The sequence below is a fragment of the Enoplosus armatus genome, chromosome 4 (genome assembly GCF_043641665.1).
Source record: "Enoplosus armatus isolate fEnoArm2 chromosome 4, fEnoArm2.hap1, whole genome shotgun sequence".
Classification (NCBI taxonomy): Eukaryota; Metazoa; Chordata; class Actinopteri; order Centrarchiformes; family Enoplosidae; genus Enoplosus; species Enoplosus armatus.
The window spans coordinates 8723535-8744286 of NC_092183.1; the positions used below are offsets into that span (position 1 = coordinate 8723535).

Below are 20752 nucleotides of genomic sequence, written 5' to 3' on the forward strand. Positions count from 1 at the left end.
CGACCCCTCCTTGTTTTCCACAGAAGGAACACCGTCAAAGGCGGAACGACCATATATGGCCTGCCCGACACTCCTCATATGGACACTGACGTCAAACCTGATTTTCCTACCGCGCACGTGGTCGTTTGGGGTTATCCCGTGTTTTTGTGTTGAATGACGTTATGCTGAGAGTTAAAACCCAACCCTCCCAACCTGTCTCGAAACGACCGCCTTCAGAGGAAAGGGTGAAGGCTGAGTTTTTGTTATTTGGGTTAGATTAATCCTGAGCTTCTCTAGGCCACTGCAGAACTGCCTGTTTTCTAGCCCCATGCAGATCACAGATTAAAGTAGGCCTAACACTGTCCCGCTGTGCTTTCCCTTTGTTTTCCACATGTTTACCATGGGGAAAACTAAAATGTTGCACAGATAAAAAGCCAGAACAGACTTGCTTTGATTCTGCTCTGCTGGGAAATCTAGAGCATCTGTATCTTTCTTCTCTATGATATTATAGCCACTGCAAAAATAACAACACATCTCAGCCTCACGGTTGCAGAGAACAGTTGCACAGTGCACTGGCTATATCAAAAGTGCAGAGATACAGATATTGTTTGTGCTCATGTAGGAACAGTCAGGCCTGTGCCAGTTATGGATTACACGGTTTTACCACATACATATATTTCATTTTGCACACGGGTAAAGTAGAAAGTAACTTATTAAAAATAGTCCCATAACTGAAACTGAAAAACTCTTTCATAAACCTGCACTTTGAGCACATTTTACATTTTTTTTACACACAAAGGATAAGGCTGGTGATATTCTATACTTCTGTTATTGTCAACAAATCCAATGGAAAGACCAAAACCAACAATGCATTATTTTAGTCCACTGAAGACATCAATCTTACAAACACACAAATACTATCAGACAATATGGGATCAATTTATTGTTAGTTTTGGTCTTTTCGTGGATTGTTATCATTTTAACCTTTGTCAGAAATTCCCCTAGCAAACCAGAGTAATGATGATTCCAGAGGTGACTTGGTTATTTAACTCCTGGATGCAGTGACACATACATAATCACTCGCTTTCATTTTCATTTGGTTCAAATGTTTCATTATCTTTCCTATGTTGGCAAATCAGACCATCATGTGGCAAAGAATCAACTGAGAATACATCTGGCCTGACACAAAGCTGAGAGATGGGTGTGAATTTGATGTTGTTGTTGTTGTTGCTGATGATGATGACTCTTTACTGTCCTTTCGTAGGAAATTTGACATGTGACAGAGTTGATGACGAGGAGGTGATGGAGATCATGACAATAAGCTAAATATATAATATTACATAATATATATAAGCAGACTACTGATAAAGTTTTGTGCTCAACAGGAAAAGCCAGAAATTAGAGGGAAGTCTTGTGCCCTCAGTTCAGGAAACAGGAGGATATTCCATTGAAGTTTGCAGTGATCTTCTTTCCTCGGAAGGAGACGGACAAGTTGGTCATCACTCACTATTAAACTCAAAAGACCATTAGTTTTCCAATTAATATTGTTAAATATTAACATTAGAAAGAACTTTGTAAGGCAATAATTAATCAGTAACGGTTGGCAGGGTGTCTTTGTGTTTCTTTGTGACCTTAAAGGCCCTGAAAACCATTTTTTCCAGTTTCTTGAGTGCTGGGGTCCTACATGAACCTTAAACTTTCTTTTTTTTTTTTTTGAAGTTAAAGGTTTTTGTTATTTTATACATGACTGATTTCTGTGTTTGTGTTATTGTCTGTCATCTTCTCACTGGTTTTAAGTAGGGTGGGCTCGGTTGGGAAAAGGTAAACTTCCATGCTCCAATCAGGATTTTGCAATATCTGGATCAAAATGTGACAGTTGTGGGTGACAGTGTTGTCCACCATCAATCAAATGTGATCAAACCACACATTCTTGATGATTTGAGTGTTATACTCTTAATAAACAATAACTAATGTTTTTTTTTTAATGAATTTTAACTATGATTGTAGCTTATTTAGTTGTGAATATTGAATTACAGAGGAAGAACTTAGACTTGAAACCAAGTTTCAGGAGCTTTAAGTACATCTCAAGAGTAGTCTTGTGTTTTTATGTGAGCAGTTTTCAGTACAAGTTGTCTCAATTCTATATGAGTAATATTTAAGTCAAACACCAGTAGTTCTAATTGAGTAGGACATTGTAGACGTCTTTCCACCCTTGGATACAGGACACTCTTTGCCCTATTACACACAGGAAAATATACTGTGCTGTGTCTGTGTGGGATAGTTTAAATCACAAAGTGTAATCTGACGTCTCTGTCTTCATTTCCTCATCACCCACATTCAAATCACTCTGCCTTCCCACAAACGTCTCCCACTCAAACCTCTGACTCCACTTTCTTCATGTTCCCACTTCCCTTCTCCCCCCTCCCTCACCGCTGCCTGCTGGTCCCTCAGCAGCACTCCCACTTTGTCATGCTCTCTCCCTGCTGAGGCTGCAATTTCAATCTACAGCAGTACACACACACACACACACACACACACAGAGTTCATCATGGCTGTCAGTAGAGCCGCTGAGCATGCATTTAGTGTAGCCCCAACCTGCACTTTTAGGGTTGAACACACACATACAAACCCACAGTGAAGTGATGAGGTCTGTTGAGCTGGAAGATTGTGACGTTGAGTGTCTCTGTATGGTGGGTGTCTTAAAAGTATGTTTTCTTTTTCAGCACTCGCCCCCATCTCTTCAGCCTGACAGGAAATAGCACCGCACATGCATCCTGTCACCATCCATGCAGGCCTCACCATCTCCACACACACACACACACACACACACACACACACACACACGCCACTCATACTGTATCATTGCAACCTTTGTCAGAAATTACCCTGAAAAACCTGAGCAATGATGAATGATTTCACAGGTGATTTGGTTACTTAATTCCTGGGTGTGGTGACTCATACATAATCAATTACTCGCTTTCATTTTCATTTGGTTCAAATGTTTCATTATCTCTCCTATGTATCAGAGCGTCATGGCTGGAATCAACCGAGAATACATCTGGCCTGACACAATGCTGAGAGATTGGTGTGAATTTGTTGTTGATGATGAGTCTTTCCTGTGATTTCAAAGGAAATTTGACATCGACAGCGAGATACGCGCTGACAAGAACAAGAAATATGACACGTGACTTGTAGAATTGATGATGAGGAGGCGGTGGAGATCATGACAGAACTTGTGAGAATAGAGGTGAATTTTCTGAATCAGAAGCAGCCTGTCATCAAAATGTACAGACAGCAAGCTGTAGACAGACGGAAACAAAGAATTAAAAAGTCTGGTGATGGTGTGGCAAGAAAACGGTGACTTCAGACTGAGAAGAACAAACACAAAAAGTTTGCCCTTCCTCAGTCTCTCTGAATGAATATATGGGTAAATAAACATTACAAGAAACCCTGATGAAAACATCTGCTGCTAGCTTTTACCCCTCCACGTCTCCCCCCTCCTCCCACGGGGGATTATCCAGGATTAATTGAATGGCTGGGGTTATTAATCTCTGAAAAACACTGTAATCCGGGAGATTTACCTCATCCCTGATTCCTCTCATAAACGCCCACGTGACAACGCCATCACTCCATTCAGGGGGAACGTGTCCCTGCTGGGGTCAGATCATTGATGTGTTCTGGTGCTTAATGTTACGGAAAGTTGTGTGGTTTCTGGGGGATTTTGTGTGTGTGTGTGTTTAAGTGGGTGTGTGTGGTACGCTCTGGTTTTATTACACCACAAACTTTATGTTTTATGAGTGAGATCTCTGTGTTTGATTCACCATGACTTAAATAGTCAATCCATGAGGTATTTTTCAATGTTTAAGATAAGCAATATATTTATCAAAAACATATAGACACCCTGCATACATAGTCACATTTGCATGTGGCTAGCACGTTTTCTCACTTCCATATCATGACTTAGCACTTTGTGCTGGGAATTTTATTTAGCTACTGAGAGAAATGTCCAACCTGAAGTGAGTAAACCCTCCCTGTCATTAACGTGTGTTTACTTTATCTTCTTCACACGGTGTTTTGTGAGGCTTTTTCCTCCTTCCTCTTTCTTCTCGGTTCCTCCACAGGTCTCCTCTGATTTATCATCAGTCTACCAAGATCACAAACACAGTAATCCTACATTTAAGTCACAACTGAACACAAACAAATAACAGAAAAACCTGCCCATTGTGTGCCCTTTATATTTTAACACCTGTTGATTTTTGTGCTTAACTAACTGACATCACTTCCTGGAAGAAGTGACGATACTGTTAGAGATAAAAGTTTATGGCGTAATGGGTTCAGTTGTAAACAATGAACCTATTTATAAATCTATTGTAGCTTCATATAAACCATAAACCTCATAAATTATGATTAAATCGTCAAACTCTGACTATACGACCACTTCCTTTATCTTGCATCATTTAGTTTGTCATGCTCTCTGCCTGTTCCATGTCACCTCTTTCACCTCCACCCTTCCTGCTAACCTCTCTTGCTCTCTTTTTGTCCCCTCCACCCACTTACTGTCTCTCACCCCAGGACAACTGTGAGGCCCACGCTTGCTGCCAGACTCAGAGCAGTAACCATGGCGATGACTGACACCAGCAGGCCCTCAGCAGGTTGAAAAGGTGAGTAGTTGTCTTCATGAGGCAGCAGGGGCAGAGTGACGACAGGTTGGTGCGTTTGGTCTGGCAAAGGGGCGACTGTGAAGAAGGAGGATGAAAATAACACAGAGATGCATTAATAAGAGTTGTAGAGTAATATTTGTTTAGAGGAACATACAGAGGCAGAACTTTACACCTTTCATTTTGCCTGACAACAACCTCTAAACAGACACATAGTAGGCCAAAGACTCCATTTTGTAAAAGGTTTTCTCTCAGGGATGCTCATAGTTGTAGATTTAATTTGTTTATTTATTTTATTTTTATTAAAAGTCATACAGCAATAAAGAACATATATGGAAGAATACACTAAATAAAATACAAGAAAGCCCACACAGCAACAAAGGAAGAGTGAAAAACCACCCACCCTCTTAAAGACGTTGACACGCCCTGCATTCACCCCACAGATACAAACCACAAACACAGATACACACATACACAATAACGAACAATACGGCACTATAAATTTTCAATTTACTTTGAACATGTAGTGAATTAATTTTTATTTTTATTTATTTAGGAGCACTAGAGTACTAAATACCAAAACATTTATGTCTTACAGTTTTACAGCAGCTAACAGTTTTACAGATTATAAATAGTTTTACTCCGTGTCAATTATTCAGAGTTGACAAATGTTTATTGGAGTGTTTGTTCTCTTATGTGGCAACTGTTCAAAAGTGCTAAATTATGATGACGTCTCTAAGAGCTGTACTCTACCAGCGAGTAGGAAAGTGACTCGATAGAAGATGGCTCCATTTCGGCCCTGCAGAGAGCAGCGATATGTTCCTTGTTCATCCGCATGCAGCTGATTTAAGACCACAGACGAGTCGTCTGTCACTACCAAGGCTTTGAAGTCACCCTCATTCAGCTGCACACACAAATTAGGAAGTGACAGTTGTATGTAAGTGGGTGTAAAAGACAGTAAATCTACGTATTCATGATGAAACTTTACAGCTAAATAAGGGACAAAATGTAATACAAGTGAATCAGGAAGTAGTGGTTAAGAAATGGGAAGTTTCTACTTTAAAACCATTACTACTTATGCTTCTGTTTGTGTTGTCGCTTGAGAAAGAGCCAGTAATGGCAGAGAGACCTTTTTAGTTCCTGGCACACCAGGGGCCCAGGAGTAGTGGTACTCTGGTCTTCCCAGCAGAAGACGATGCCATGGAAGGAAACAATTCAACACTGCCTGGCCTCCCTCCTCAGCCTGCACTGGGTACTCTGGAGAAAGGGTGGGAGGGGAGAGGAAAAAAAAAGATGCTTCATTCATTTGCATCAGGATTACTTGAATAATCTTTTTCATTAGCCCTGCACATGGACCCGCAGCAGCAGCGCCTCGCTTAGGAACACATTTACACACTCGTGACAGCGTGTGTCCATGTTCTCTGGTACATGCGTACGACTAGCCCTCATCCATTCACTCACCAACAACATGTACACACAAACAAACAAATAAAAATATACCACCACAATCCTGCTGGCCAGAGGGAGAGGGACAGATGTATATCTTGTAGCGGCAAGAGAAACAATCCATTACTCTTTGTTTCAAAAGCCCTGAAAACCATACCACACACACGTTCTGTAAACATACACTGAATATATAGTAAGTACACACTGAGATATACACAGATACGAAGGGAAAGATCAAACAAAACAAACTTACCACACTTGTTGGGGCACAATCCTGAAGGAGAGACAAACAAATGATCTGAAAGTAATGCATCTCGTACGCAGTAACGACATACACAAAGTGCCCTGCCCCATACTGTGCAGAGCACTCGCTGTTATTCACGCCAATTACCATCACGGATGAATGTGTCCAAGTGTTTCTCTAAGATCTTCCTGCCCTTCTCCATGATCTGAATGGCTTCAAATGTTACAGATCCTTGAATAAAGAGCAGTCTTTGTCTTAAGATCTGGTGGACATTGAGTTTGTTATGATTAAAGTGTCATATGTAAATACATTCAGTGATGATACAAGAGAACAATTACAATGACCTTAATGTTTTGCTACAATTTGTTTCCAAGTTTCCAACTTCTGTGTATCCATCTGGAATGAATAGTCATGATAAATGATTTTCTTTGTTTCTCACCAGTGTGCTGGGTTTTCAAGAAGCGGTCGAATTCACTCTGGTACTCAGTTCTGGCTCTGTACAGAGTGGTGGGATCTGGGCAATGGGAAACAGACAATAATTTTTTACTGACTTTAATATTTTACAGGTTAGGCATCCCACGCATAGTTTTATCCATAACAAAATGGGGGCCATAGTTGTAAAAGCTTCAATTGACAGATCATAAAAAAATCTTAATGGCCGGACAATATTTTTGAAAAATGTAATGAAAATAAGAGACAAGATATGAGATGTCAGTTGCTTTATGTGAATTATCAGTATTCCCCATACATGTCATGCTAAGCCAGGTCTTGATCTCACCAATGACTCCCTCTCGTTCCCGGCTGGTCTCTCTGTAGGTCACATAGGCATGGTCACAAATCTTTTTCATTTCAATCTGGTCATTTACAGTGGGAGCAGACAAGACAAAGTCCTCATGTAGGAGCCTGACCCTGCGGTCACACTGCAGACAGGCCTTGGCTGCAGGGACACAACACAGCAGGGACACCAACATCAGCAGCATCTCCCCTTTGCGCCCTGATCTTCCTATACAGCAGGATGAGTCCCTTTGGCTCCTGTAATTTTTCAGGCAGTGCAGATTCTGAAACAGAGTTGTCAAATATAAACAGCTACAAACACCACTGTTACTGTTACTGCAACCATTATCACCACTCCTACAGCTGCTGTTGGGTTCATGTTCAATGTTTTCTGTACATATAATACAGTGGCGTCTGTCAATTTGGCTGTGGTTATTGTATGTATTATGATTATGTACCATGTTTAGGGCTGAAACTAACATTTATTTCCATTATTGGTTAATCTGCCTTTTATTCTTTTGATTATCAATTATATAATAGTGAAATATATAAAATAGTGATGAATGCCCATCAAAACCACTGACTTGTTCTATCTGATTAACAGTCGAAAACCTAAAGACATTCAGTTTACTAACACAAATGAGAAACTGACAGTAGTGAATGTTTGGCTGTTTTGCTAAAATAATTAAACAATTAATTGGTTATCGAAATAGTTGCTGAGCAACTAATTGATTAACCGACTAATTGTTTTAGCTCTATACATGTTAGCCTAATATAAACAAGAATAATTAAGCTGTTAAACACAGATTTTGACACATGGCCCCTCTACAAGGCCAAAAGATTAGGTAATAAGACAGGACTCCCCATTGATGATATTGTACTGCAGAGTTGCAAAATTGTGGTAATTTTTAATTACTAAAACCAACTGAACCTGGGACTTTTGGGTCTCTGTTGCTGCTAATGCTACTACAAGTGCTACTAGCATTCTGCCACTAGTACTTGCTATGGCTACTGCTTCTAATGCTACACAATGCTCTACATTGCACGTTCATCGTGTCATTCAGCCCCTGTGTTTATAGTGTGTTGCTGTCACCCAGTGGTAGAAAAGCATGTCACAGTCACAACAACATTAGGAATTGCTCTCGATAATCTCACCCCTGTAGAGGTAGTTTGTTCAAGGCAGTTGTGCAATCTTGCTCCTGTGTCCCAGTTGATATGGCACGCAGCCCAGGCCGGTCAGATTTTGCTACTACTGCATACAACAGAACTGTCTGTTCATCCACGACAATTAGTTAATAATGAAAAATGCAGCTACATCACATACACTCGCAGTATTTTGTAGGTTAAAAACTTTTAAAACCTGAAAAAAGATAAAGTAATACGAATTGTATTCGATATTTGAATTGTTACCATTGGCAACGGCCGTGCAAGGTTAAAAAAAGCCCACGGACGCTAATTTTAAAATAATGCTAATAGTTAACATTAGTTTATAAACTTTGTCTTTGTCCTGTGGGTTTGACAATTTCAGTTACTCACAGCAAACAAATTTGAAAGCCCTTATAGATTTGGTCTCTTTGGTAGTCCTTTTTCTCACACTACGTTTCCCAGAAGCTAGTGTATGAGTGACAGATTTCATGGACGAATCCGCTTCTAGCTCGTTCGTTGTTGGGCGGGACCATGAAACTTTAAACCGCGCTGCAGCTGCGCAGTGAGCTACTGCGCTCACAGCTGTACACACTGACCCCAGAGAGTCAGTACGGAGGTAAGATAACTCTCTTTTTATGATCACAACGCTATAAATATCAGTTTGAGTGTATTTTCTAACTTAACGTAAGTCTAACTTGTGTTATTGACATAGCCAACATAGCTTTTAACTGTGAACATGATCATTTTGAAACCCAGTTCGTGACAACTGGTATAGCTGGTTACATTGCCACTGTAATGTCTCGATACATCGTCGACAGCCGTGTTGACGAGTGCTTGTGTGTTATCGATCAGGTACTGGCACATCGGAAATGTTTGGTCAATTATTTATATGTCACCTTGACACTGTTGTGGGAAAATACATAGAAATATGCATCTGGGGGCGCTGTTCGTGTCCACTGATCCTTTCAGCAAAGTCAGATGACAATGTTTTCAGTTTATTGTTTTAGGTATTTAGCTACAACTAATGTGACCACAAAACAATTAGCAGTCACCATGAAGGAAACGTGTGCATGTGATTATGAGGTCGCTGCACAACCTACAGAGTACAGCCTGCTGAACTGTACTGAGCTGAATCGTTATTTGCTGCTGTATATCTTAACAGTAAGCATTGTTTGCATTGCATACATTCGCCCCCCAAAAACCAGCAAAATTAAATTATTTCTGGTCACAGTGTGGAGGCTAATCTACATGGATTTGAAACGATCTGAAGAGTGCCACATTAGCTCTCGTTTGTAACCATGAATTCAGTATTATGTCCTAAATTACCCCTAGGATTTCCATGAAATAATTTAAAATGTATAGTTTGTGCATGATAAAACATTGTGTGTGTGTAGTAATGATTGTAAAAGTATTTAATGCATGACAGACTCCTTTTTAAAAAGCAGTGAGTGCTAATATCTGGGACTTGAAAATGAAAGACACCCACATCACAATGTGTCATGGAATTGCTTGTGCCCTTAAGGCATTTTATTTTTGAACACAATAAACCAAGTTAGAATTGAACCAATAAATGAGTATTGAAAGGACAAAAAAGTGTGGGGATGTCAAATTGATCATATTAACAAGATGGTGGAGTTTTGTCTGTAATTGTACATACAGTGAAGGTAAAGGATCTTATTCTAACAGAAGCTTGTTTAAACTGGTATAAAGAGGAAGACATGTCATGAAGCCGGGTGTCTGTGAAGGCCTGGTTTAAGTACAGGAACCCAATTTTTGCAGGGTATGCATTTGCAAGGTTTCCTTTCCTCCTTGTGGCAAAGCCACTAACATTCATCAGAATAAAATAAGGATGTTGAGCTGGAACATAATGATACCTGTTGGGAGGTTAAATATCGTTCTGTTGTGGATGATTGGCCTGTGCTCTGTCTGAAAACTGTAGGTTTGCTGCAGTGCAGTTATTTGAGGGCTGCTACTCCTTAAATATTGTTTACTCACGTCCAAGGTGCTTTTACCTGAGAGATAAATGTAATTTAGCCACGCTGACATGATGTCTGTACTTTCTCTGATCATAGTCTGTTCTTATGGCGTTCTGTTACCATTAGTGCCTATGTGGCTACAGAACCTGGCCTCCTGTTATTTACCAGATTAAAGTTTCTGTGCTGGATGCTGCTGCTGCTGAAATATGCTGTAGGGCACACTTAACAGTAAGTGCACACAGTACAGTAAAATGTGCCTTTTATTGGAGAGACTAACACAGAATATACCAGTGTGGTGCACATATAGCAGCTCTATAGACACATTTGACTACAGACATGTTTAGTAAGTACATCTGTATATGTACATTTGTTGTGTTTTACAAAATTAATACTTCATTGTACAATCCATCCACACAATTTCTAGTGTTTTTTTTTTTTAGAGAATAGTTGGAAACAGAGGGTGAGTGATAAACGTCTTCATGATGGCATGCAGTGTGGAGATCTCCAAAGCTATTTATAACAATAGTTCCTGGAGACTGACAGTGGTGATAATTAGATAGACAGACCAACACTGAATTTGTATGTCCTATACTGATAATTTGGAATTTAACTAGTATGTCTGTCAACATATTGTTGTGTTGCTTTACATATGTGCAGTTTATTTGTGTATTCCCCCATCCTTACTGGACATTTAGGTCAATCATTGTATGACATGATGATACCTGCGGTGCCTTATTTCTCTTCCTTGACACTTTTCAGCCTTTGGTTTTACACGTTGTCCCAAACTTCAACTGAATCTCTGTCTATGTTGTAGGTTTGAACAAATCAGCCCTCATTCAGAAATGGAGACTTTGCTGAAGATCGGCAGGTAGACATCAGGCTTTCCATCACCTCCACTACTGCCAGTGTGAAGAAGATCTGTTCCAGACATTTTCACCAACACCAAGAGCAAGTTAACTACAGCTGTCCACTCCTGCCACTCCTCCAAACTTGCTTCCATACACACCTCACTGCCTAAAGTCTTCAGTATGTATCAGATTGTCCCGGTGGCTCCTGGGGAGCAGCAGGCGGCTGGGGGAGCTGGTGGTTCTCCACTGAAGAAGAAACTGGCTCATGAAGGCCGGCCTCTAGTGATGGCAGGCATGTTAGGCTGTGTGTTGGTGCTGGCTGCTGTGGTTGCCTGGTGCTACTACTCAGCGTCCCTCCGTAAAGCCCAGCTGCTGAAGGCTGAGCTGTTGGACCTCAACAAGGACGGTTTTATCATTCATAACCAGGCGGGGGCCGTCATCTTCAGTATGACCTTCAGGTGGGTTCATTGTAGAAGTGATTTTCATTATTGATTAATCTGCTTATCATTGTCTTAATGAATCTTTTTGTCAATAAAATGTCAAAGAAAATTATGGCAAATACCCATTACAATTTTCCAGAGACCAAGGTGACATTCAGATTGCTCAGTCTGTCTAACCAACAGCCCCAAAAAATATTGAATTTACGATAGAAGGAAACCGATAAAAGCAGAAAATACTCAGATTTAATAAGATGGTACCAGAGAATCTTTGGCATTTTCTGCTTGGAAAGTGACTCAAATAATTATCGATTATCAAAATAGTTGCAGATTAATTTTCTTTCAAATAATAATTTCATCTTTACTAATAGGTAAGGGAAATGTAGTATGTATGTAAGGATTGTCCTGTTAATGCAGAGCAATCAAAATACAGAGTGACCAGAAAAAAACAGGAACATTTGTACATTCTAATGCAATCCAGTACACTCCTGTAATAACTACTTTGCTTGTGAAACTAACAGCCAGCAAATCTTTGCTAACATAACCCTTGTAACATATCACTTTCTTTGGCGACAGCACTGTTGTTCCACTGTGTGCTGAGCCGTACAGAAAAGCTGCCTTTATGCATTGTGTGGATGGATAATGGAAAGCCGGATGAGACAGACACATGATTACACCCTTAGGGAAGACTGATTTAGTCGTGCCCTTTATCAGCAGAGCTCACATCGACAGAATTAGCCATACTACTATCCTTGCACTTGCAGAGAAATAGAGGAATACAGTTGCAATCAAAATTATTCAACCCCCTTAACGTGAATTCTACATTCTAGTGATGTGAATGAAACTGAATGAAACCAAGGCCTTGGTAAACAGTCAAAGAAAGTTTAATAATACATAATGTTTCACTTACGAATACTACAAGAGATAAAATATTTAACCCCAAAGGCAATATTTTGTTGAGCATCCTTTGACCTTTATGCCTCAATAAAGTTCCATATAAGCTCCTGACACTTTGGACTTTTTAGTCTCATAACATATATTATAAAACGGACCCCCAGAACTATCCTATCCAAATGTTTTCTTGCATATTCAAGTTGACTTTTTATGTTCTTTTTGGTCAAGAATGGAGTGCTGTGAGGTTTCTGGGCATTAAGTCCTTGCTTGTTTAGGGTTCTAGTCTGTACTGATACTTTTGGTACTGCCTTCATCAGGTCCTCCTGCAAGTTTTTGGCAGTAATATATTTTTTTTGCAGCTGTTGTTTTCAAACCTCTGATTCCCCCTTGGGAAATTTTGGTCTTTCTTCCAGGCCCAGGAAGGCTGGCAGCTGTACCATGAGTTTTAAATTTGGTTATGATTTTATGATCTTGGAGCTCTCCTTGTAACCATTGCTTTTTTAGTGTGATGAAGTAATTTCCTCTCTTTCTTTGCCATGTTTGCTACTCAGCGTGAACACCTGCATATGCGGGATTTCTATCGTTATTGTTTTTTTTATATCGTTATCGAGTTCCCAAAAGCTTAATTTGGCAGCCTTACATACTAGTAAGTGATTTAAAAAAACAGCAATATTAAATAGGGGTTTAATAATTATATGGCAGTCACTCAGATTATGTTATACATTTTCATTATCATTTTGATTATGTCACTCAACAAAAATCTAATCCTTACATACTCTAGAGGGAAACTGTAGAGTGGAGCATACAATATCTTCTCTATCGTGATTCCATTTCCTCTCTATAGTATTGTTATTGGCGCTTGATATCTTTAGCAATACAGAAATATGACTTCCTGCTACTAATACTTGCTCAGTTAGTGTTGTCCTTTACAAGTTCATTTATATTTTCTTCCCCTCTGTCAATGCTCTATCCCAGGTCTGGCACTCTGGATCTGGACTCCTGCTCAAAGGAGGGAAATATTCTGAGCTGCACTCAGTCAGATTCTGGCAAGCTCAACTTCTTTATCCAGACGGTTCGACCAAAGGACACGGTGATGTGTTACCGCGTTCGCTGGGAGGAGCTACAAAACAAGCGCTCGGTGGAGCACGCCATGGCCCATAATGACTCTCACTGGTACGGAGGGGCGGAGACAGCAACACAGTACTGGCCTGTCAGGATCCAGGGCGAGGAGGAGCCACAGCCCTTCATCACCAGTGATGTCTACTCAAATCGGAACGCTTTTGGGGGAATTTTGGAGCGCTATTGGCTGTCTTCAAATGCGACTGCCATCAAGATTAATGACTCTGTGCCGTTTCATTTGGGCTGGTCAGAGAAGGACAGGACACTCAGATTCCAGGCCCGATACGAGGACTCTCCCTTCAGACCACCAGAGGGTCAGCAGGCCTTACCTGAGCTCAGCTATAGAGTGTGTGTGGGGTCGGATGTTACCTCTATTCACAAATACATGGTGAGTATAAACATACTGGGTATTTTGTTTTGATGTTTAGAGCAAAACCACCCATCTTATTTCATATGTAACTTTTATTATTCATATAAGTGCAGTGTAGTTAAGTTATAACTTAGTATGTGTTTAAACTAAGTATGTTAAAAGTAGTAAATTGAAAGTCTGCAGCATTTGCTGGCAGGTGGGAATTGTTGCATTTACACTCGGATACATACCAAACGACTGCACCGTTAATTGGACGAAAACAAGACGTCTGCAGATGTAACCCTGGACTCTGGATTTTATACAAGTGATTACTTAACTAATCCAAAAATTAAACAATAGATTAATAAGTAAAGAAAAGAATGGTTAGCCGCTTAAGTAACAAGGACTTGAATCAGATTAGTTTTGGTTGCACGCCACTGCCAAAGTCTCTGTAAAGGAGTATTTGAAGGAATAGTTTGACATTTTGGAAAATATTTTTACTTGTTGTCTTCCCAAGTCTTGGATGAGAAGATCGACATCACTCTCATATCTGTGCCTTAAATGGCCGGTTAGCTTAGCTTAGCATGAAGACTGGACGCAAAGGGAAACAGCTCGCCTGGCTCTGTCCAAAGGTAACAAGATCCATCTACCAGCACCTCTAAACCTCATTAATGAACAGGTTATGTCTCGCTGGTTTAATCTTAACAAAAACTGAAATGTAAACCACCATTGTGGTTAGTTGTGGGGGTGCGACTATCTCTTGGACGGGAGCAGTGACTTCCTCCTTTTTTCCCCATGTTTCCTGTCATTATGCTAAGCTAAGCTAACTGACTGTAGCTTCATATTTAACGGACACATATGAGAGTGGTTTCGATCTTCTTTCGAGCCGAGAGTTAAATGAAAAATAAGCGTATTTTCAAAATGTTAACCTTTTCTTTTAAACTAAATGCACCTAATAGAAAAGTGGAACAAACCTTTTCACTGTGTATTCTTGGATGAAATAACAAAAACTTTTGATGTGAATCCCCTTGTAGTAAGTCTATGCTCTGTATGCACGTGTTTTGCTCAGGTGCGTCGGTATTTCCCAAAGCCCATCAAGGTCCCGTCTCCTGAAGTGTTCAAACAGCCATTGTGGTCCACATGGGCTCTCCACAAGACGGCTGTAACTCAGGAGAAGCTGCTGTCTTACGCCGCTGACATCTCCAAGCATGGTTTCACATGCTCCCATCTGGAGCTGGATGACCGCTACACTGCTGACTATGGAGAGTTTGACTTTGACCCGCAGAAGTTCCCCAATGCTAGCGGTATGTTTGACAAACTCAGAGAAGATGGGTTTCAAGTATCTCTCTGGACACATCCTTTTATCAACTATGACTCCATTAATTTTGGTGTTGCTGTGGAGAAAGGACTGTTTGTTCGCGAGCCGAGCGGTGAGCTGCCTGCCCTGGTTCGCTGGTGGAACGGCATCGGAGGAATCTTGGACTTTACCAACCCTGAAGCCCGTGAGTGGTACTCCTCACATCTGCATATGCTCAAACTCCGCTATGAGGTGACGTCCTTCAAGTTCGACGCAGGAGAGATGAGCTACCTCCCACGCCAGTTTAGCACCCTGGTCCCACTGTCTGACCCCTCCACCTTCACCCGCCGCTACACAGAGATGGCCATACCGTTCAGTGAGCGTGCAGAGCTGAGGGTGGGTTACCAGAGTCAGAACATCTCCTGCTTCTTCAGGATCATTGACAGAGACTCTGTGTGGGGTTATGAGCTCGGCCTTAAGTCCATCATCCCGACTGTTCTGACCATTAGCATTCTGGGCTACCAGTTTGTCTTACCTGATATGATAGGAGGGAATGCATACCCCAACCGCACCACAGGTATGGTACTCCATAACATATGGTGACAGAGTTGAAAGTTAGCTTTGTTAACACGTATTGACACATATTGATCTCTGATATGGTTTTAGTCTACAGTCTGACATCTGTGTTGTATTTTAGGTGGTTTAGATGGCAAAAATGGTCTGCCAGAAAGAGAGCTATACATCCGATGGTTGGAGCTGTCTGCTTTCATGCCTGCCATGCAGTTCTCTATACCACCATGGGCCTATGACGATGAGGTGAGCAAACGTTTGATAATTAGAGGGGACAAATTGAAACCTAGAATTTTTATGTGGTAATTGCATCTTTTCAATCGGTGTGAAACACGTGTATCTATCTTGTCCAGCTGTTCAGTCCAAACATATCTGGTGATTTCTGCTACCCAAAGACTGGCAACCCAGCTCTCTCTCACAGCTCTTTTTGAGCCCAAGTTGGCTCTTCATTAGGTACATTAGTCTTTACCCTCTGAATGTTAGTGGCTACAACCTCAGGATCAGTGTGATCAATCTCCAAGCCCGACTTGTATAAATATGAGTAGTATTATGCAAACTTTATACATTCATGAAGTTTATAACAATAGCAACAAATACATTATCAACTATAATTAACAACTCTTATCAAGGAGTAAAGTCAAAGAATTACAAAGCTGTATACAAAATCACAATCAAAGGAATTAAGTCATAAGTAAGAATAATAGATACTATGACCAGTTTTTAAAAGTATTTTATTTGATGATGATCTAAAGAGAAGACAGGAAATGAGGAGAGAGGTGAAACAAAGGTCATCGATACTTGTTCGCGCAAGATAAAAAAATCCCTCTACTTGCTTGTTGAGAAGTTGTTGCAGGTTTCATTAATCTTCAGTGTCTTTGATACTACCACTGGGGGGCACTGGCGTTTAAACTTTCAAGTGCTACACTTGGTGGTTTTAGGTAATTTGAGGGTATGAAATATTAATTTGTTCCAGTTTATTTTCATAACATAGTGAAACAAGTGGAGGCCAAAGCATGACCATGGCTTATATGGAGCAAAAATAGTGCAACACCAGTTTTGTACTTGAGAGATCCAACAGTGTCATATCCAATAGAAACTCCTGTTTTAATTAGCCAGCCATCATGCTACACTGTTTATTAGGTGACATGCTCCACTGTGTCTTTGTGCATTCATCTGCAGGTGGTGCAGATAGCGCAGAAGTTCACAGCGCTCCACGAGACTCTGGTGGCCCCCAGGGTTCTCGAACTGGCAGGCGAGGTTCTTGATACAGGAGACCCAATCATAAGGCCCCTCTGGTGGATCGCAAATGATGACGAGGCGGCCTACAAGATTGACTCCCAGTTCCTGATCGGGGACGATCTGATGGTGGCTCCGGTGTTGGAGCCAGGAAAGCAGGAGAGGGACATCTACCTGCCTGCGGGACGATGGAGAAGCTACAAGGGGGAACATTTTGATAAAGGCCCCATATACCTAACTGACTACCCAGTGGACCTGGATGACATAGCTTTCTTTACGTGGGTTCACTGAAGAAGTAAAGCCACATAAACTCACGCACACACACATACTGTATGCACATGTACATTCTTGTGAGCACACATGCCAAGAAATGTTTGTTTTTCAAAGGGAAATGACCACTAGGGGTCTGCTGCCACAGCAGAATGTGATTTTTCTTTTCTTTTTTTTGAAATTTTGGGTAAAGATTTCACCTCATGTCTCCTCCGACCCGCTCTTTATCTGGACGTCTGCCTGCAGGTTGTATCCGTCCATCCAAAGAATTAGAATGAAACTTGTACTCACTTCTGATTCTCTGGTTCCATCCTTAAGCTGATCCTCATCCTCATGTGCCTTCCACAGCCAATAGTAAAACCGATCTCAGATTGTATCATCACCGCAGTCTTCCACCTAATGGACATCTAGATTACAAAGAGTCCCACAGCTAGAATAGCTTTGGTTTTAGGGTGAGAGTTGGCTTTATTTCCTTCTGTGTGAATTTTATTTCAGGGTAGAAGAAACGATGAGATAAGTGACCTGTGTCTTTATTGTGGCTTGATAGGGTTGGGCACTGAACCGGCAATAAATATGCACTCTGAGTTGGACAGATGCACCCCTGCTCAGAGGGCATGCCTAACCTTATGTCACCACGGCAACTGCTGTATTGTGGAACATCTTTACATTCCCAGCTATCTATGTTTTAAGCTAACATGCATTAATTTGCATTGCACTGACCGCAACATGTTACTCATGTTAGTCACTTGCTCTGTATATTTATTAACTCGTGATTGTATATACAGTAAATTCATGTGATCCTGGGTTTAAATTTGGGATACTTGCCATGATAGGCTGCAAATATTTTGATGTCAACATTCCTTGACCTGTAGTGCCACTCTGTCATGTCAGTGCCAAAATCTATCTACTGCTTTTGTGCTTTTTTTCCCATCTGCACAAGTTAAATTCACAGCTCAGGGTAGATTTAAAATAAAACGTGTTATGTTAGAATTAATTTTGTTGATCCACTACAAGAAATTTATTGTACTAATGCTACTGGTTTTGCCTTGTAGAACAGGTATTTGTTCTCCATGATGCCATATTTTAACATGCCGCCCATGTCTGCCTTGTGACTTTATTTGCCTTATCAGCTGAACTAAGCTATGCCAACCTTAGCACAGAGAACCAGTACAGTGATATGCTTGATGCTTTGCACCTTTTTACGTTTTTAAGAACTGACATTGCAAAGTACATGAGGAGTTTCTGAAATGAGACATCTGCCATCTAAATGTATGTCTGCTCTTACAGTAGACAGTGATTTCTGGCATGATGTTCAAATTTTACACACGGTGGCTTTAACTGGCAAATTAGACAATAATACTAAAAAGAGATAAATGCATCATTTGGAATAATATTACTCATGAATGTAGAGAAAATACCACAATACTTATGTTTTATAATTTTTACATAGATCTTAACATGCAAACTGTGAAGTATCAGATATGCACAGTTAAACATCATTTTAAAGGGATTTGTCAAAACACTGAATAAATGAATTGGCCAAGATTTTACTGTTGGGCATTTCCACTGTGACACAGAGTTTGAAATGCTGTTTCAAACTAGAATGTTTCTCAAGTGAATGATTGGTAATGTTAACTGTCTTTTTATTGCTGTGAATCAATACTTCCTGCATTATGACGGTAGACAGTAGTTATGGTGGTTTGTGTATACATAAAGTATATGTTGTGTGAAAAACTTGGCATCCAGTGAATATTTAAAGTGATTCCAAAGGTTATGACGTGTTGTTACCTTGAACATAACTGTAATTCTTACAATGAGTTGAAAACATGAACAAAACTAAAGTCAGAAGTTTTCAAATGACAACAACAATAAGCTCCATTTTACATTGATTATTCAATAAATGCATCTTCGAGCTCCTGCAAACAAACTAACTTTCGATAATATCAGATTTGATCAACTATGTACTTCTCACCACAAGCCTGTGTGTCATATATACTGTATATGCCACATTGCCTGGTTTATTCTTCTTTTTTTCCACCTCTAAAAAAGAACTGTCTTTTCTTGGACCTACACTGGCAGGTCCAAGTGTTTTAGTTTGTTGACCTGTCAATGCTTTGCACTTCAGCACTTTGTGATGATGAGTGTTAAAAGTAACCAAAGGCATCAAAGCAGGAAGTCCAAAATCTTAAGGTCTGCTTCATTAATCCTCAGGATCAACAACTAACCATAGAACTTATTGATTTGCTCATGATTGTTCATATTTTGTGTCTGAAAATATCTCTCCTCATTCTAGTTAAGGTTCATAAAGCCATTGTTTGCTGTAAATAGTGATGTGAAATGCAGAACCTAAAGAATTAAACAATTCAGTGGTTGACCATATTGTGGTTTTATTGAACAAATATCAATCTGTAGTCATTCACAGCTTTTTGTACATTGAAAATGTGTTTATTCTTCCTGAGTTGTACAAATTGGGTAAGAAAAAAAGTAGAATATTCTGAAGCAGTAGCTGTTCCAGAGCCTCAGAGAAAGACTGTGACGATAGCTGAGGATACCAGCAGGAGCAGGACACTGGAACCAGTGGATATGACACTGTTACACAAGTCCCCTTCACAGCATTTTATGCGGCTTACACATAAAGCACTGATTTGGCAGCCCTTGGTGGTGACACCTGCAAGACATGATGCCACCAGGCATTCAGTACAGCAATATATCAGCACAGACCTCGTTTGATAGATAATCTATTTGAAACTTTGTCCAACTTTGTTTTTCTATAATCCCAGCAACAGGTAACCTTCCTGAAATGTTCCCATTTGATTATATTTTTGCACCATTTAAAGAACATTCTAGGAATGTTCCCATGAGGTATTATGGTTCTAAGAATGTTCCCAGAAGGTTGTTTTTGTAAAACCTTTACAGAACTTGTGGGGAACGTCCCCTGAAGGTTCCAGAGAATGTTGTCTGAAGGTTAGCTAAAGATTATTGTATAAAACTTGAGGGAACGCTCCCTGGAGGTTCCCAGATGGTTATATTATTAAAGCTGAAATAATGTGCAGTGTAGTTAAGATTTTACAAATGTCATTTCAGTATTATACTACAGTATTTCATATATACCATTTTGGTTATTTTTATTTATTATTTACTTTGTATTTTTATTCATGTTTATACACACTGTAATTATTAATGTGGACCCACGCTGCTCTACAGGCTCAAGGGAATGAACACTGAAGGAGATTGAAGGATATTCAGGACTATTTAGGAGAGGCTGGTTTAAGGATGTTATCAACTCAATGGTGTGTCAGTTAGGACAGATGAGCACATGCAGGAGGTTCCATTTGAATCTTTTATTTGAAGGCGGTTTGAGTTGTGTTTGTCTGACAACAGAAGAAAAGGATGAAGAATATTAAACTAGACATCATGATCCCTGATTTATAATTAATAATCCAACAAAGGTAATTTAACTTCAAACACAATAACTATAAACCTAGGAATCGGGAAATAACTTAACAGAA

At 40.1% G+C, this 20752-nt stretch overlaps 2 protein-coding genes across 2 annotated transcripts; one reads left to right on the plus strand and one right to left on the minus strand.

The window, feature by feature from the left end:
- Positions 1-2139: 2139 nt before the first annotated feature.
- Positions 2140-7307, minus strand: LOC139284787 (izumo sperm-egg fusion protein 1). Its single transcript, XM_070905176.1, has 10 exons — positions 7106-7307; positions 6767-6841; positions 6475-6558; positions 6337-6357; positions 6138-6227; positions 5767-5894; positions 5391-5541; positions 4547-4715; positions 4048-4123; positions 2140-2214 (listed from the first exon to the last, which is right to left on the minus strand). Exons 1-10 carry the CDS (start codon positions 7305-7307, stop codon positions 2140-2142), a joined length of 1071 nt encoding a protein of 356 aa, XP_070761277.1.
- Positions 7308-11251: 3944 nt separating this feature from the next.
- Positions 11252-17423, plus strand: LOC139284602 (myogenesis-regulating glycosidase-like). The gene is made up of 5 exons (XM_070904937.1): positions 11252-11529; positions 13378-13909; positions 14940-15744; positions 15865-15983; positions 16917-17423. The coding sequence occupies exons 1-5, from the start codon at positions 11252-11254 to the stop codon at positions 17262-17264; spliced, it is 2082 nt and encodes a 693-aa protein (XP_070761038.1). The 3' UTR covers positions 17265-17423.
- Positions 17424-20752: the final 3329 nt, after the last annotated feature.

Bases quoted from the DNA above. Each gene is read 5' to 3' on its own strand.
- LOC139284787 (XM_070905176.1), bottom strand. From the start codon at position 7,307: ATGCTGCTGATGTTGGTGTCCCTGCTGTGTTGTGTCCCTGCAGCCAAG. The intron at 5,542-5,766 runs GTCTCTCTGCCA...TTGTGTGTGCAG, and splicing joins GTGTGCCAGGAACTAAAAAG to CTGAATGAGGGTGACTTCAA. The intron at 4,124-4,546 runs GTGAGAGACAGT...TGATCTTGGTAG, and splicing joins GGCCTCACAGTTGTCCTGGG to ACTGATGATAAATCAGAGGA.
- LOC139284602 (XM_070904937.1), top strand. From the start codon at position 11,252: ATGTATCAGATTGTCCCGGTGGCTCCTGGGGAGCAGCAGGCGGCTGGG. The intron at 13,910-14,939 runs GTGAGTATAAAC...TGTTTTGCTCAG, and splicing joins CCTCTATTCACAAATACATG to GTGCGTCGGTATTTCCCAAA. The intron at 15,745-15,864 runs GTATGGTACTCC...GTTGTATTTTAG, and splicing joins ATACCCCAACCGCACCACAG to GTGGTTTAGATGGCAAAAAT.